We start from the raw sequence: 20,111 nt of genomic DNA, 5'->3' as shown, positions 1-20,111 counted from the left end.
AACCAATCAGAGAAAACCTTCTATTAAAAAAAAACCCTGCTCTGATTATTCTCATGAATTTAATCCTTTTGAAATTGAACAGGCTTTTGTGCTAATGGGCCTGATATTCTCGTGTTTCAAAATCAGCTAATAACTAATCGAAAAAAAATATTCCATCAGCTGATCCTATTTCCTTTCATGATGTCATTAAATTCACAGATGAACCAAATTTTGCTCAGCTCTCCATCTGGGAGCTTGACGGCTAATAATTAATAATATAAGAATAATGGTTATGTAATAATAATGGGCTATGTGTTTTTCAATTGTGTTTATTTGTCAATTGTACATGTTAATTAAAATCATTAAGTAGAACTATTGGCTTTTTCTACAGTTTATATACAATGTTGTTGTTACAATATTTTCGTCAGGACGTATTGGCTGTCAAATAATAAAACAAAAATATTTGAATGTTATGGAATCTATTGTGGGATGAGAATTCCATCATATTTCCACAAATAGATATGAGAAATTCATTATTTTTTGTCAATGGAACAAAATTATTACAATATCATGACATATTCCAAAAGTTTTTGGAGATTCAGCTTTCAGGTTACGTTACCACCTTTCATTTTACTCGCTATTATCTAAGAATCACTATTTCAAGTTCCAAAACTATATTGGGAATATAGAAAAAACATTAAAGAAATTATATCGAAGTTAATAATCACAAAAATTTCCTTTAATAAGTAAAGGCAAGCGATTTGACTTATAATCGCCTATAAGCTCCATTGTAAAATTCAAAAATTTGGAATCTTCATGGCGGCGGCGGGAAAAAAAATTCCAATGGCCATATTGTGGGTAATATAATTACTGTAGTTTCAATCAGGTACTTGTGGATGAGAATACTGCGTGAGGTCTACTGTTCACAGAACTACCAGTATAATAGGATTTTATTATATTCATAGAATACTTTTGGAATAGCCTACAAGTAAGGAAATGAGTGGTAGTTGATACAATTCCAAGCCGTCCTACCTGATGACATCGTATTATTTTTTATTGTTTTCAGACGAAGAGAACTGGCGCTCACTGGACACAATGCCGACTCGTTGTTTGTGTTGTGTTTTGACAGTCAACTGCCCCCCGCACCAGTACAGTTCCACGACATGAAACTGGCCGCCAGTCTGTGCATGCATGGTGGGGGAACAGGTACAACGGGGGGCAACGCTGGTACGACAAACCCATTCAGGTACCCACCCGTACAGGTCATCCATTCAATGTAGATTTGGGAGTGCCTGAGATTTCAATTTGTCTAGTGCTTAGACCATTTATAGAGTAGACACGCTGGGAAGTCTAGCCTCTGTAGCCAACATCTACTACCAAATCCGCCCATATTGACGTCACAACCAAGCTAACAATAATGCATTGTTCAACAAATGTAAGTTAAACACCACAAACACTTACACAACAAACTGTTGTGACGTCAACGTGGGCGAATTTGGCAGTACAGATGTTGGCTTCAACGACTTTTAGTATGAATATACAATTGGCCGTGTCTACTCTATAAATGGTCTAAGGTCTAGTGCGTGAACATAACCTGAAAGGCTCTGTTCAATTAGGTTTTAAGGGCCCTACACACCTTAATCAAATCAAACCAAAATCACTACACACTAGTAGTAATCAACGCGAACCCCGCCTGCCGTACTTTTCAAGGCTATCCTCTCCACTAAAATCTAAATCGTCCAATAATGGAGATAGAGGAATTTTGATTTCAGATTTGAATTCAGCGACCCAAGGGAGTTACAATGGACTTATGACTGTTTTTAATATAGCTTTCTACTATAGTAAAATATAGCTTTATATACTTACTGTACTTTATGTGGCTCTACAGTCCTGGGTGGACTTTGGCCTCCTCTACATAATAGCTTTATATAGCTCATAGCTCTATATAGCTTTATCATAGCTTTATATAGCTTTATAAAGCTAATATAGCTTTATCATAGTAAAAACGTACTAGATTAATAAGATAATAATGTTTTGTTCACAAAGGGACAGGCAAAGATTTTTAGAAGTGTTCAAACACTTGAAAGTTCAGTTCTAAACATAAACTTTTTAAAAACTTTTTTTTATTCTAAACTTTGAAAAGATGAATCCAAATATGAAATTAAAAATCAGAAAATTTCCCCATTATCACGTAATAAAATAAAAGATAAATAACTTTCTTAATAGAATGTAATTCTTCATTAATAAACTGTTGGGACCTCGGAAATAAATACTGTAAACCCTCAACCAGCTCCCAATAAGTACTGTATAGAACTCTTTACATCTCATGTAAGATAGTATTCAAAATACTATGACAATTCGATGATTGGAAAAGGTTGTCATACTCAATATTATCTTGTAAAAATGAGGACAAAAAATTGTGATTCAATTTCAGCTTCCTCAATAAAATTTTACACAAGTAGACAAAAATAATATAAAAATAAGTCAATTTTTTTGAATAAAAAATTGAAATATGTTTATTCTACAGCTAATAAAAATTTTGAGGAAACACTGGTATTATTATTGTACGGTACTAGTTCTTTCTTGCTATAGGTTCAACCAAATTCTTCATAGAAATAGGATTCTTCATTCATAACATTAAAGTGCTCACGGAGTTTTTATTTTCGACAATTTTAGAATTGCCGCAAACTATTTGATAATTCGAGGGCGCTGAATCCGAATCTGGAATCAAAATTTTGCTATCTCGATTTTTAGGCGATTTCGATTTTTGGTAACTACACGCTCCCGGCCGGGAGAGCCTACACACTCACGGATTTCGCCCGAGCCGAGCCGAGCGAGCTGCGCCAGTAGCTTGGACGGAGTTGGCCTGGCTCGGCTCGCAATAAAATCGCCTACACACTCACGGTTTTCTCCCGAGCCGAGCCAAGACAGGCCAAATCTGCGAGCCGAATTCGTAGGTGTGTAGGGCTTCTTATGCCGGTGTAACGAAATATTCTTAGTGCGAAATAGTCTTAGTACGTTACGTCACAGGGCAACGTACGCACGCGCATACACATGCAGTGATATTCTTAGTCACTATGACGTCACCAGAATATTCTTAGGAAATGACGTCGCACGGAATGCGAGTATCCATAACAACAGTAAGATAACCTAAAAGGGAACGTTTATTGCTCGAAGATCCTCTTTTACCCAGAATGGTAGTGCATAACGGAATGGTCCCTTGCAGCCATTTGAAAATATAATTACAACAGGGTACATCTTGCTATTTGTTACCTATGAAGTATATTGATTTATGCAAATAAAAGCTCCAAATCAATTTCCCTAATAAAACCAAAGGTAGTGCTCAATACATATCAAGTGATTATTATGTTTTAACAGTGTTATGAGAGTTATGACATTATATTTACATTTACATTTATTACTTCCTTAATCACAACATCAATTAATGTTTGGGAGAGAATCAACAGGATAAACCCAAAATATTCCTCTCCTAATTTTGATAAAATAGTTCAAATGAGGTTATGAAAACACTTTTATAAAGTCACAAAATTTACAGTCCAAATATACATTATACTAAAAAATTTGTATCTCGGTTGATCAGAAAGATGAAACAAATTATTATTACACTTGAAAAAGCATAATAAATGAAAAAACTTGATAAATTATATTGAGAGTTATAACTTAATTATCAATCTAATTGAAGAGAAGCTTCAAAATCAGATGAATTTGAAAAGTAGGCCTTGTTGCACAGAAGCTGATTAAATTTTAACCATGATTAACTTTACGAGAACCAATCAGAGAAGGCCTTTTATAAAAGAAGGCTTCTCCGACAGGCTCTCGTAAAATTAATTACGTTCAAAATGAAAAAATGAAATGAAATTTATTGATTCCTTTTCACAAAAACATAGCAAATTACAGTTTACAAATAGGAACTAAGTTGATCACTCTAACCAGTATTCGTGGTCAACTTACAGAAAAAAAAATCATCATTGGGTACTAAAAAAGTTACATAAATGGTTATGACTTGATTTGAAATTATACAAAATAAAATCCATTGATTTTTGAGTCCAGCATTAATTAAAAATCTCTTGCACTCCTTGACGTCTGCAAACCAATGAGAAAAAAATATACAACCAATACAATTTATCAGAATATTCAAAAAATGTAGGCTATCATTATTATTTTTTATATGAATGTATTAAAAACCATTACTACTCAACTTTATCTCTCACATGTGTTATTCACGATTCTAATTATCGAAAAGAGAAAAAATGTATATGTATATAATGCTGAATCTGTATATTATTATGTAACCTGCTTCTACTACCTTATGTACCTACTATAAACATATTCATACTTATGTCAGTGTTGCATCAAGAAAAACTAATTCTTGGAAAGACACCAGCCAAGGTCTTAAAAGTTTTTAAAAATCTGGCGCACTCACACAACTTTCCTTGCCGTTATGAAAATTGATCACCTGACGCTAGTGTTCCGCGCATCTCAAGTCTACTATTCCAAGATCTGAGCCAGCTGGGGACAGGAAAATAACGCTGGAGACACTCGAAGTCTGCTATCTCTTTATAGTGAATGTTTTAATAGAATCAACAGTTTGCAATTGAATAATAACATTTTCTCGAATTCCGAGCTTATTTTCAATTTTAGGTGAAAATGTTACTGAACATTAATTGTACAGTTCTTCATGCTCGATCGTTTCCACTAGAAAATTTCCGTTTAAATTATATGAGACCTGACAATTGGAAGGAAATCTAAAATCAATCTTTGCATAGATGAGGCGGAGCTCCTGAAATTTTTACAGATATGGGACTTGTGGCAGTTGATATAGCTTATCAATGACTATTTTAGGTATTAATTTGATCAAAATCGTTGGAGCCGTTTTTGAGAAAATCGCAAAAACCCTGCTTTTCACAACATTTTCGCCATTTTAGCCGCCATCTTGTATTGCATTTGATCGAAATTGTTCGTGTCGGATCATTATAGTGTAAGGACCTAAAGTTATTCCGTAATTGGGAGATGAGATATGTCGTACACAGACGCACATACACACACACACACACACAACCACACACACACACACACACACACACACACAGACCAATACCCAAAACACTTTTTTGGACTCAGGGGACCTTGAAACGTATAGAAATTGTATATTGGGGTACCTAATAATTTTTTCGGAAAGCAATACTTTCCTTACCTATGGTAATAGGGCAAGGAAAGTAAAAAGACTTAATTTTCAGATGATTAATTTCGTATGGTAGTGATTGAAGTATTTTGGAGCTACATATTGGAACGATTGCTTGAAAATTGATTTATTGACTTATGGTAAACGAAACATTCTTTGTGTGATTCTTCTTGTATTGTATTATAAATTCTCTGTACCAGTATTGCCAGCTCCGACATAGATAGATTTGAGACTTTATACAAAAAGATGTTGTAGAGCATTTTTAATTACTCTTTCCATGATTATTCAGTTTTGAAAACTTGGAACATACAATCTTCGGGGACGAAATTTCACTTTACACCTATGTGACAGATCTTACTCTTCTGTAGACTTGGCAGAGGGAAAATCAGGCAGGCACATTATCACGTTAGATTCTTCTTAACTATGTGTTCACGTATGAAAAGAATTATTTTTCAGTTTCTTTTTAGGGGTTGTTTTTGTTTTGCCTTTGAAGACTAATACTGGGCTGCCGTCTCATGGACACTAGTTGGTCCTTGACTTGACATTCTTGTCTACACATGGCAAAACTAAGCATATACCTATGATTCAATGAACACGCACACTCACCCACTCACATTATATGCACCATATAATATGCACTCATATATTATATGCACCACATTTGACAAAAGGAGACATTCTTTAGAAGGAAACAACTATCTAATACTTGTATTTCCTGGAATGAGCTCATAGTTGCACGTCTTTATTGAAAATGAACTTAGTTGATCGGTAAATCTTACATGATGTGGTCTATTGATTGATGCATTCAAATGCATTTGCCATCAGCTATCATACTCTGGAGAAGGAGGAGGAGGAGGATGAGGAGGAGGAGGAGGAGGAGGAGGAGAAGGAGGAGGATGATACTTATTATGGATGGTTATAAATAAATCATTCAAATCGCAGAATAATAAATATATTCAATGATCAATCACAGATATTGTAAAAAAATCGAATACAATATGAAAATAGTTATAAAATGCAAATTTGAAATTGAAAAACTATTGACATATTTTTAAAATGGCAGATGAAAAATTTCAGAATTATAAGCTGATTAAAAAAATATTCAATCAACTTAATAGTTAGCCATTAGTCCACACTGTAATCATTATCTTTCTTCCCTTGATTCTTGATGTATGAATTAAATATAGAATATATGAATAATTATTGAGAGTTTATGCATGCAAAACTACGAATAATAGAGGTCGAAGATAAGCCAGCGCTTGTTACTATATATTATCAACGCCAGTGTAAAGTTGGAAGAACATTATCCAGAACTACATCGAAAATTGACTGTTCTGGATGTAGAATCAATAGTTCCATAGTTCCTTATGAGTTATGACAATAGTTCCATGTAAATATTGGAACAACAGGATTCAAAAAAATAATGCCCTTCAAGTTCTTCAAAATAAATGTATTTTGGTCAGATGAGCACAAAATATGCTTATAGATCATCGATTATGAAAGTTCTATGAAGAGGAGTCATCGTAGATTCAGAGCCAGTAAGTTATAATGAAAAAATTAAATACGGAATTATTTATGGCTAGTTTAAACTCGTAAATCGAGAAAATTCACGTTTTCACCAAAAGAATACTGAGTTTGAAAATTTGAGAGGTGAGAACCACAGTTCTAGGCGGGGGAATCACCCTGATTACATAACTGTTGAGTTCCAATCGATAGATTCCACAAAAAATTTTTCATGGCCATTTTTGAAACTCGGAAATCGAGATAATTCACGTTTTTTATAATGGATTCAACAGGAAAGATTTTTCAACTTTGCGAATGAATATGATTAAGAGAAAATGAATATGAATATGAATAAGAGAAAGTAATATGATTGTAATTCTCTTCTCCATCCTTATTATTAGCAAATCATATATGGACAATATTGTATTATCATCTTGAAATATTCACTCAACTTCTTTGAAAAGGAAAGAAGTTCCTTGTATCCACGTGTGTATTGCTGTTTGGCTTTGAAAGCTGCATTCTTGTTCGAATTACATAAATGAGTCGAAAGTGACCTGCTAAGAGGGAAATGGGTCGCCAAAAACATAGGGTGATGTTATCGGAGGTTCAAACGTATTCCATAACAAAACCTTTTCTAGCTGAAACTCTTTTCGGAAGGAACATGGTGCTTTTCTCAAAAGGGCTTATTTTCTGTCCAGTCTACAATCTGGAAGGTTCGAAGGAAAGTGTCGAATATTCATAACAATAAGAATATCTACAACAATAGATGACCCTCACACTATAGTATAGTTTCTTCGAATTCTGGGAGTACAGATGGTACTATTGTTTCCCTAGCCAGTTTGCAAACATTTTTTTCAAGTGTTCCATTGAGAGGGAAGTAGTTATTTGTAAGGAGAGGCACATCAAAGTCGCAGTGATATCAATACATTGAATACTAGAGAGGTATTTTATAATGAACCGGTGGAGGTGTTTTATAAACCAATTTACCTCACACCGGATATCAATCAATCTGTAACCGGTGGAGGTGTTCTATAAACCTCTTCACCTCACACCGGATATCAAATTATGTCGCCGAGAATTTCTTTATACCATGACTTAGTTAATCTTCATGGCACAACGTGCAATATTAATTACAAAGAACTAAAATAAAGTTTAGGTCTTCAAGAACTAAGAACTAACTAAAGTTCTTACTTCTTATCCTTACTTCTTTCTTATCTTACTTCTTAGACATGAGGTTCGAAAGACACTCTTGCAGTCTATCCCACCGTTGTGCACCAATGTAAACGGTGGAGAGTTTCTCCTCTCCTGTAAAATTTACTGACATTATACTACTATTAAACATCTATTTGAATCTGTGATTAGTTGGGAGCTTACAGTGGATTCGTCAATCCAAATGCACAGATTCTCAGCAATATTTAATCGTCACCTATTTTAGCAACTAATAACTACGAGCCAGGAACTTCAATGAAAAATACTTTAAGAATTTAACCTCAGGTTTAGACCTGATACACAAAAAAACTGCAATAACATTCACTCAATTTCACACTATTACAATTATAGGCTTCTTATTATATAGAATTCATTTATTTGATTGGCTTCTTAACACTAATTCTATTCCTATTCAAAGAGCAAAGCGAAGTTATAGTTTATGGTAGTTTAAAATTGTGAATGTTATTCTCGTGGATGTCGATTCTAGAGAGCTATAGTGTATTATCTTTAGTCTTCGACCATGATTGTATAGATGGCCCAATACATCCTATACATTGTCGAAATTCAAATCACCACACTTATGATTGCCGTCTGTCATGGATCAGTAGCCTCTCCACCATAATTTTGTGTATTGCCAAGTATATGAAAGTATTATCGAGTATTATCAAGTGAAGGCTATTAAAGTTTTATAAAGTGTTCTGAATGATAAGATACTGAAGTATTGAAGTAATGATTTTCACAACACATCAAGATCATTATCAAACTTGCTTTACTCGGTTGACCCCTTACCCTCCACCCCATTGATTCAGAAAAAAATTAGCTTCTACACACACTCCCCCCCATCTATACAAATTTTCGTCAGTCATACTACATCACTAGCTTTTTTGGGACCCCCACACAAGAATTTTATTGATTTAGAGAGAACCCAAGAATTTCAAGAACGCATAGACGGGGGAGGGGGGATTAGTACCCCACGAAATTTCAATTGGAGTGAAACCTAAGTATCTCTTAGGCCCTATCCAAAACGATTTCAAGTACAAGCTTGGTCAAAAGTATAAACTTGAATGGAAATCGGTATTCAAAAGTCTGTATTCAATACTCTGTATCTTGAAAGTCTTAAAATTTCTCTGTATCTTTTAAAAGTCTTTCTTTCTCATTTAAAAATTGAAGAAAACTTGAAAAGACAAAGATATCGAAATATTGATATTTTAATCTGTTGCAGCAGTCATCATAATATGATTATGAATATGAATTTTAATATTATGTGTAAGCTCTAATTATTAATGTTTATATTCAAAATCTCTCATATAATTATATTTTAATTAATAATTAACTGAAGAGTTATTGGAGAGTTTGGAATAACAAAAGAAATGCAATTGCAAAATCATCATGGAACTTCGTGAAGCATAACCTTGGATTATTGTCATAATGATAGATTGCAACATGTGTTTCATTTTATATCATTGAAAGTCTTCTTCCTCTTGATTTTGAGTAAACATTCCAAATCAATAGAATATCATTTTAAAAGAATTGAAAATACTGATGATGATGTAATCTAAGTCGAAATTATGTTCTATCATGTTAGTCTATAATATCTATAGTAGTCTATCTATTGATATAGTATCTATCTATCGATCACAACTCAATGTGAAGCATTGAATCTATTGAAAGGAACAAATTAAAAGATTGAAATTATTGTTATGATAACACGGGTGAACACACCCTCCCCCCACTGAATTAAGAAACTCTCCCCCCATGTAATATGCATCCCCTGGGCACCCTTGAAAATAATAATCATCCGTTGTAGAAGAATGGTGTGAATTTGAATACAGTCGCTTCACATTGATTTGAAAGGTTAGTGTGAGGAATTAAAAAATAAGTTGGTTGAGACCCTCAACTTGACCCTCAACTCAATTTGAAATGAAATATAAAACTAATAATTGCTAATATGATCAATAAACTAATTAATCAATCTCCAGATAAAAATGTTTTATCGTTTGAATTTCACCAGATGATATCAAGAAGAAAAATTGAACTCAACTTCCTATGCATTACTGTATAAACTCGAAATAAGTTGATATTTACCTTAAAAAAAAATTATTTAGCCTCAAAAATCGATTTGATGAATGATAAGGTGGGAAGAAATGCCATAGTAATCTATTAATTCATCAAATGAATATTGATTGTTTATAGTTCACTTCTAATAGATAATTCCCCTAGAGTAGAAACATAAAAGCTGTTTTCCCACAATACAGCTTTTTTGAGTTACTACAGTAATGATCTGATATTGTGCCAAGCTATTGCTAGGAAAGAAATCTTGCTGTAGGAATGCATAGGGAAATTATAGTTTAGAGTTTCTATTGTTGGTAACACTGATCACGCGGACTCGCGTGCGTGAGCATAAACTTGTTGCTGTGATAGTGTAGAACTGTACAGCGCATGCGCAATGACGTCATTGATGACGACATTATACTAAGAATATTTCGACCAGTGCGCATGACTACTATTTCTATTTCGGCCTTCTGCGCATGCCCGGTGACGTCAAAATGACGTAGCATACTAAGACTATTTCGCACTAAGAATATTTCGGTTCACCGGGTCTACACGACAACGATATTTGCGCAAACTTGGCTCAAAGCCAGGTTTACGCAAATCTGGCACTGAGCCAAGTTTGCTCAAATCTCTGTTCACACGACACCAACTTTTACACAAACCTCAAGAGAGTCACACCACAGAAGAAGTGAGATTCTATTCAGTTCGCTATCGATTGTGTTGTGCAGTGCAGTTTGTGTTCCTCACCCGCAATGGACGAGCTACTCTTGTTGTTCATCTATGCTATCTGCCTTTAAAAAATTATTTAAAAAAAAAGGGGGAAAACCCTAGAAGTAAGTGGAGTCGGAATTGGTTGAATAAGCTACTACTTAACAGTAATATGAAACTAATTGTGTAGGTAATCATGTATAGTTAAATAAATAAATAAGTTTATTTGTTTAAAGCGTTAGCTCATACAAAGAGTTGCTCTTACATTAACAATATTTCAACTTTTTAAATGCTATTTAAATAATTGCATACCATATCAATAGATAACACATTAATAGATAATAATACTATTATTTCATTTTAACGGTCTCTAACAAATTTTAAATTTTTACATGCTATTGAAATAATTGCATAACACATCGATAGATAACACACGAATAGATAATACTAATGTTTCATTGTAACTGTCTTCAACAAATTTTAAATTTTTACATCCTATTAAAATAATTGCATAACACATCAATAGATAACAAATCAATATAACTATCCATAACAATATGACGATAAAACAATCATATATAGTGTTCTTATCTTTTACTATAGTAAAATTGTAGTAGTAGGAACTCTATAGTAATTCGAGTATTAAGTATCCATACTCTAAATATACATTTAAACTATATAAATTCTATACGAAGTCTTTGAAGTGTTTATAAACTTGAGAAGAATAGTAACTCCGAATATAAAATCGCGAATTCTCTATCTTCATTTTGAAGCGATTTAGTTTTTGATGGATAGATGAGACATAATCGTTTCCTAGAAAACTTGACGCAAACCTGGCTGAGATTGATCGAAAAAAGCACAAACCTTCAAACCTCAGAAATTTACAATGATCTCCCGTCTACACGACGCAAACTTAGCGCAAACCTGCCAGGTTTGCGCTAATATCGTTGTCGTGTAGACCGGGCATTAAAGGTGAAAGGAAAGGTTAGGGGTGGTTAGGTTTTGGCTCTTAAATGGCATTATTTTAATATTATTTGAAATGTGTTGATAATTTTATATAATCCTATTATATTAAGCGAGCAATTTCTGTAAATATCTGGTAATTTTTATATCTGGCTATTTTTATATCAGGTTATTTATGTTTTACGGATCTCGAAAACGGCTCTAACGATTTTCACGAAATTTGGAACATATTAGTTTTATGATATAAAGATTCGATTGCACTAGGTCTCATTCTTTGGAAAACTCGCTGAACGACATTAAAAGGATAATTCATCCTTGGAAAACAGATGATAATTTCGTCGTCTCTCGATAACAGAAGATGTGTGTGCCTGTGTGGGAGAGAGACAGAATTATTTCCAGCTGTGTAATCATAATCAAACAGCGAGAAATTTTATCTAGCTAAACAATTTAATCGATTTGATCAACATAATCTGATTTGTTGACATGACATGATAATCCTCCTAAACTAGAGTATATAATAATTTTCAAAGTTGATCATTATTTGACAATTTCAAGTGATTAGTGAGTGTTATTTTGTTATTTAAATTTGGTTTGTATTTAATCTAAATTATAATTTTTTTGTTTTCAAATGTTTGAACAGAAAATTGAACCTGAATTCAAGTGTATGGAACATAACCTACTTTCTGGACTATTTATAGTGTATAAATCAAAATTCGGGAAAGAAACAGTTTTGGGCTGTGCTGTTAGTACTTCCCCAATCCTTTTAAAGAATTGTGTTTGGTTTATCAAAAGTCAATAAATAAATAACGAGCGAAGCTCGGTGCCCCGATATTAAACATAATAACGAAAAGTTTAAATACTTGCACTTTTGAGATATCACACTTTCGAATGAAACCCGTAGAATTATACCAAGGTATGATTAGAGGTAGAGTGAGTACCTCAGATCTGAAAGATTTCAAATCTGAGAGTGTCTATTCTAGCCAAACTGAGACAAGTGGGACGTTCTGTACATTCTCACAGCATCGCGTTTACGTTGCAGGCTGATACAAAGGGAGTCTATTATAGTGATATTCATGTTATAACGGCAGTTGAGAAAGATAGAGAATATCTTTGCCGATTCTCTGCGTTGCCACTGCCTACAATAGATGATAGCTGATACCAGTATATCTGGTGATGTAAAAATAAATGAATTATGAACTGTAGAACAGGATAGAATATAATATTAGATGATGTGTCGAAGTTTGGATAGTATTGTCCACTCTACCTCATGTCGTTAGTAATATCATAGAAAAACAATAGCATAGGTAGATGTCCCATGGTATAGGGCGTTTATGTCGCAACTTTTACTGTTATCTCAAGCCGATAGTCCATGTAGTTCTTTCCCTTGAAGTTGTGCGACGTTGGTAGCTTCTCATTTATGCCGTTCATACATTCTCACCCGGTCAAAACAGTAAAAATCGACAATAATCGGCTTGAGATAACAGTAAAAGTAGCGACATAAACGCTCTATACCATGGGATATCTACTTACGGTATTTTTATCTATGGTAATATTCAACTATGAATGAAACATGACATGAGAATGTTCCAAAATAAATTATGAACTATGAGTCAAACATGACATGTGAATTTCCCTTTACTTAGAATTTGATATTTGTGATCATTCATAATTTTAACAAGCGTTTTGTTGAATTTCCAGTTTATAATTGGTGATGAGGGGCACGTTGGTCTAACCTATGAACACAGTCCGGCAGAAGGAGTGGCCATAGCTCGTATGATGGATCACATAGTCGATTACATGTAGGTTATTTTTTATTTATTCTAATGAACAAATATATTTTTTCTATTATTTCATAAATAATTCACTAGTACCCTTTTTTGTTTTCTTAAAGACACTATAGTTATGTCCTCGTTATAATGTGATATTCCGTATTTATATTTAAGGGCTACTTTAAACATGAACAGAAAGAAATATTACTATAAGTGAAGTGTTCACGTTTTAATAGAAGTGGTTAAAGATAGAAGAAAAGCGTTGCTGATTCTCTGCCTTGTCACTGCTGAACCGGTTTATCTGACGAGATATCAATTGTTCATTCTAGTTTTAAATAATCAGTTCAAATCAAATAAAATAAATTTTATTCATCAAAAACAATTACATTAAAAATTAGAATACTATAACAATTAAAACAATGAAGTTGTATGCACTAAATAATTTCTCAATAGGCAAAGATAATTCAATGAATATACACCCCACTATAAAATAATGTGTTATGTTTTATTTATCATTATTAAATTAGGCATTTTCAGGATTGAGATAAAATATTTTGTTAATTAATTACATTTATACATTGTTAAAAAGCGATCTAGCAACAACGGTGCTGAGCTGGAAAAGGATAGCGCTATCTGATTTGCTGAATGATAGAAAAGGATAGCAACACCAATGTTGATCAAATACTGCCATTATAACGTGGACCTCACTATAGTAGAACAGTTGAGCTGCGTTTACACTAGAGTTAATAATACGAGTTATTAAAAAAAGTTATTAACTTGACTGAATCGTCAAAAATTTCTCTTAACAAAAGTTAATAACTCGTGTTTTTAACAGAAAATTCCTTGTTATTAACAAGATCTTGTTACCAATATAATTGACTTCCATATGATTTCATTCAACGAGACTATTCATATGATATAACAGCCGGAATAAAAAGCAAAAAATCTGGTGTGGCGCACTCACACAACTTTCCTTGCCTTTATGAAAATTGATCACCTGACGCTAGTGTTCCCGCGCATCTCAAGTCTACTATTCAAAGATTTGAGCCAGCTGGTGACAGGGCAATTATAACGCTGGAGACACACATGAGGTCTGCTATCTCTTCATAGTGAATGATTTAATAGAATCAACAATAATTTGCAATTGAATAATCACATTTTCTCGAATTTAAAGCTTATTTTCAATTTTAGGTGAAAATGTTACTGAACATTAATTGTAGAGATTTTCATGCTCAATCTACTCCACTTGATTTTTTTTTTGTTTCAATTGTATCTGAAGCCTGATAATTGGGAATCTATCTGCATCGATGGGGCGGAGCTCCTAAAATTTTTACAGATACGGGACTTGTGAAAGTTGATAGAGCTTATCAATGAAGTTGATAGAGCTTATTTTATGTATGAAATTGATCAAAACCGTTGGAGCCGTTTCCGAGAAAATCACGAAAAACCCTGTTTTTGACAACATTTTCGCCATTTTAGCCGCCATCTTGAATTGCATTTGATCGAAATTGTTCGTGTCGGATCCTTATAGTGAAAGGACCTTAAGCTCCAAATTTCAAGTCATTCCGCTAATTGGGAGATGAGATATCGTGTACACAGACGCACATACACTCATACACACACACACACACACACACACACACACATACAGACCAATACCCAAAAAACTAGTTTTTTGGACTCAGGGGACCTTGAAACGTATAAAAATTTAGAAATTGGGGTACCTTAATTTTTTTGGGAAAGCAATACTTTCCTTACCTATGGTAATAGGGCAAGGAAAGAAAAATTTTCTTCAGAATACTTCAAATTGAAACAGGTGTGATCATTAACATAATGATCTCCATCTGTTCTAATGTAAACTAATTATAGGGCGTTTACACACAGCCTACTATAGATATGGCCTACGCATCTAAAGTAAGCCATGGTTTACACCAGAGCTGATAACAAAAGTTATTAACTTATGTTAAAAACATTTTCTTTTGGCTGCTAGTTTTGTCATCAACAAAAGTTAATAACTTTGTCACGTGTTTCGTCTGCAGCTGTAGTGATTAGGGAGCGGCTGTAGTTGTAGGATAGGGATGCTGGGCGAGGGGGTGCGGGGAAGATAGGAACGTGTTATTAACAAAAGTTGATGCGATAAAAGAGGCTTTTGTTATTAACACAACACATTTCCTTTGATCTTTACCGACTCTCGATGGATAACATAAATCTTGTTAATAACAAGGAATTTTCTCTTGAAAACACGAGTTATTAACTTTTTTTAAGAGAAATTTTTGTCGATTCAGTCAAGTTGATAACTTTTGTTAATAACTCGTGTTATTAACTCTAGTGTAAACGCAGCTCAATACGATGTTAGTGACGTTTGTAAATAACATCAGTTAATAACAAAAATGTTGAAAACTTGTGTTATTAACTCCGGTGTAAACGCAGCTTTAGGTTCTCTTCCATTATTCCTCAAAATCTTTCCATTAACACCATATTCCATTTACCATAGAAGTATTTCAAACTTTTCTCCATCAATCCGATAATCTAAAGATGTTTTCTTCATGTTTTTTAGATCAGCCAATGAAAAAGATAGTGGAGCCGGCGGGGATTGTTCAGAATCTGATTGTCAAATACAAGAATTGGAGTTCTGCTTATCGAAAGAAGTCGAGCAACGTATCAAAAAAGCTGCTTCCAATCTTGACGAGTAAGTTATATTTTCCTGTTATTAATTTATACAATTAAAAAATACAACGTGCCGTTTGCACAAAAGTCGGTTGAATTTTATTCGTGACTAGCCTTCATGCTCGCTTCGCTCGCCGTATCCGTCTAGCCAGGGGGCTCCGCTCCCTGCACCCCCGACTGGATCGTCCAAAAATGAGATCAGCGGGCTCGCTTCGCTCGCCTGCATAATGTAAACATTTTCTGTCTACTACTTGAAAGAACTGAGAAAACGCAAAAAACGCTAATTTTGGGTGAATCTTTTGCGTTATTTCAAATTCCTTCTAACACAAAATTATTACACCCCAGCTGAGCTTCTGTAGTAAATTTGAACATTTTCTGTTCATTATTGGTTCTTGATAAAGCTGAGAAAGCGCAAAAAAAGCTGGAAAAACGCAGATTTCGGGCGTGTCTTTGACGTTATTTTAAATTCCTTCTAACCCAACATTATTACACCCTAGCTTAGCTTCTGTACCAAATTTGAACAATTTATGTTCATTTGTTCTCGATAAATCTGAGAAAAAGCTAAAAAACGCAGATTTTGGGCGTATCTTTCAAAATTTTTCCAAATCCGTTCTTAGTGCGCCTCTAAAGGGCCAACTGAACATACCTACCAAAATTTGAACGTTTTTGGTCCGGTAGATTTTTAGTTCTGCGAGTGAGTGAGTGAGTGAGTGAGTGAGTCAGTCAGTCAGTCAGTGAGTGAGTGAGTGCCATTTCGCTTTTATATATATAGATTAATTCCACGAGAACCAATCAGAGAAGCTGTCTCAGATTGGTTCTCGTGAAATTAATAACGGTTAAAATTTAACCGGATTTTGTGCAACCGGCACAGATATTTGTAAAAATTAAATTTCCGTTCAGACTAATTAGTCTGCAGAGTTCGCAAGTGTCAATTCAATTTGAACACAAAAAGAAAACAAAACTACACAACAATTTAATGAAATATACAAAAACAACAGGTTTTATGGAGGTGATCGATAATTTATCATTTCAGGAGAAAAATTGAACGTTTTATACTAATATTTCAGTAATTTGCTATTCTGATAACTACTGACTACTAATACTATTCGTTTGTTTTTTACAGAGAAGACAATTTTGATCCTTTTATAGGTTAGGAAAGTGCAATAGATTCATACCTGGTCCCTGTTGCATGAGAAAATTTCAATTTCAATTTCAATTTATTCACAACACACAAAAATACAATTAGTAAAAGCAATATACAACAAAACAATGATGTTAACACATTAAAAGACAATATTGTTAAAATGATGTGTGCTGGAAGAAAGAGGGGGAAAATACCTTGCCAACTATGGTTTCCCATGTAATAGGCAGGTAAGGTGTAACTGAAAGGGAAGTGGAAGAAGGTAGGTAGATAGGCATGGCTGAGGGAAGGGAAGATAGGATGTGAATTAACGATCCAGAAAACGGTTACAATAATTTAAAGATTGAAAAATAATTGCTTTTTATCCAATTAATGATTTCCTTCTTCATTCTCTTTGCAATTTTAGCATTGTTGAGATGATGATCCGAAATTTTATTGATTATTATAGTACTTGGATAAATAAGTTGCCGTCTAATTGTTTCATATTAGTATTATATATCCATATTTATTTGAAGTAGGTCTCAAGCGGTAATGTCTATTTAATGAGTTGTTGGTGCATGGAAAATTGGTTCTATTTTTTATTAAATATTTAATTACATTTTCAACATATAACTGTCTGTCAAAACCTTGAATTCCTCGAATATAAGGTTAGACGGGAAAAATCTGGGTTTATTTAAAATAGATTTAATTATTAATTTCTGCATTATGAACAGCTCTTCCAAATGGGAATTATAACACCACTCCCCCCATACTGCTTCTCCGTATTGCATTATCGACTGTACTATAGCAAAATAAAGCATTTTAATATAAGTTAGATTCAGAATTTTTCTAGCTGCATACATTTTGTAAGAGAGGTATTTCATCCTTCTGCAAATTAATTTAATATGGATATCCCATTTCAGGTTCAATGATCGATTGTAGGAAAATACAAGCTAATATTTTAGTAACTTCCTATTCTAGTAAATAACTGACTACTAATATTATTATTTTGTACAGATGGAATTTCTATCTAGCTGTTCACCCTGTCGTCATATTTTGCAGTAGCAGAAGTCTTCGGGGTGAATTACAGCATTTTATTTGGATTTCGTTTAATGATAGTAATTATTATTTTGTATTTTCTCATGCAATAGGGCCCTAGTAGCAACTTATCAATTGGAAAACTTGAAGATTATTTCAACCAGACAAAAATATTTTAGATATTTAACTATTTGGAAATTTATTTTTGAATCGATGGGCATCACTTTTAATATTGAGCCAGTGCCTTAATTTTCAAGGGTAAACCGAGAGTATCGAATAGCAATATCGATCAATACATTTATCAAGATTCAAGATTCGTTTTATTAACCATCAGGCTACAATTATAGCATTAGGCAAGTCATAATATATACTTTTAAAAAGTAGTCTACACACAATTGAACAGAAAACGATACAAATTGAACAGATAAAGCATATCTACATTACATAAAATACATTCAATTCAGGTATTCAGGTATTCCTCAAGTGAGTAAAAGGCATTATTTTTCAGATAACTGTATACAATTTTCTTAAATTTGTTTGGAGGCAGATTCCTGGTTGTTTGAGGCAGTTTATTATACAATATGCACTGTTGGAAAGTATGGCTTCTCATAGTTTTAGTGAGTCTCATTTGTGGTGCTACAATGTTCCTACTGTTCCTGGTATTATATGCATGGTAATCTTCATGGATGGGAAATTTTTCTGAGTTTTTCTTGACGTGAATTAAATTGGAATAAATGAAGAGAGATGGAAGGGTTAGTATACCAAATTAGGGAAATGTGGCCTGCATGAATCTCGCGCTGTGTTAGTCCTAGGATAGCTCTAAGAGCCTTTTTTCGCCATAAGAACACTGTTTCAGCATGAACGGAATTACCCCATAGACGCACACCATAACTCAAATGTGAGTGGAAAAGCCAAAATAGGTCATATGAGTGTATCCAAATTCACGCAGCCTCTCAGTTTTCTCAATAATAGACTATTCGAGATATTTTTTTGAAAGGTGCTCAATATGTGTGTCCCAGTTCAGCTTATAGTCCATATAAAGTCCAAGAAGTTTGACCGGTTTAATAGGCCATTACTCAACTTGTCTTTGAGGGAGAAAAACAATATCTCAGTTTTATCTTCATTCAATTTCAGTCCATTGGCCACATACCACGTCCTGGCCGTAGACAGAGCATTGTCAAGTTTATTCTGTACTCTTTCTATCAATGGGTCTGTAGCAACAATAGTCGTGTCATCAGCATATAATACACTTGAATATGGAACATTATAGCTGAAGTCGTTTACGAAGACAAGAAACAGAAAAGGCCCCAAAACTGAGCCCTGTGGTCGATGTGGAACCAGTGCGAAGTGTTCTAAAATAAAGATGAGAATAATATGAATAAATATGAGAATAACATGAATAAAGATGGGAGTAATATGAATAAATATGAGAATAATATATGAATAAAGTTGAGTAAATGAATTGAACTAAAACGAATGATGTATTTTGTTGTAGATTAGTGGGAGATATTGAAACGGCCTGTTTCAAGTTTGATGCTTTCGGCAAGGACTTCATCAAAACTTTAAAGTTGAGTCCTGACAGTTTTCTGCAGATGGCTATGCAGTACGCTTTCTATAGGTAAGTAGAATATGAATTTGAAAATAAACTGATAAAATTTTAAAATTCAATGTTTTAATTAGAAAAAACTAGTAGTTCTGTGAACAGTAGACCTCGCACAGTTATAAACTACAGCCTCCTCTAAAGGTGCGTACAGACTTTCGCTCTGCTCCGCAACCGAACGTCACTCCAGCAGAGCGATTGATGATCGACCGGCGAGCAACAGTGGTTCGACCGGGGAACGCGAGAAGATCTAACATCTTCCGTAACGTACATGATGGGTGCGTGGGCGGAGCGACTGTG

General features: G+C 33.9%; 1 protein-coding gene across 1 annotated transcript; it reads left to right on the top strand.

The window, feature by feature from the left end:
* Positions 1-1,045: 1,045 nt before the first annotated feature.
* LOC120356033 (carnitine O-acetyltransferase-like) lies at positions 1,046-19,829 on the top strand (the record flags this gene model as incomplete). Its single annotated transcript, XM_039444814.1, has 4 exons — positions 1,046-1,241; positions 13,316-13,416; positions 15,944-16,075; positions 19,707-19,829. Coding segments are annotated over 4 exons (552 nt in total), but the record flags the coding sequence as incomplete, so codon positions are not given.
* Positions 19,830-20,111: the final 282 nt, after the last annotated feature.

This window comes from Nilaparvata lugens, unplaced genomic scaffold (genome assembly GCF_014356525.2).
Source record: "Nilaparvata lugens isolate BPH unplaced genomic scaffold, ASM1435652v1 scaffold5580, whole genome shotgun sequence".
Classification (NCBI taxonomy): Eukaryota; Metazoa; Arthropoda; class Insecta; order Hemiptera; family Delphacidae; genus Nilaparvata; species Nilaparvata lugens.
This window is presented reverse-complemented; position numbering and strand designations above follow the sequence as displayed.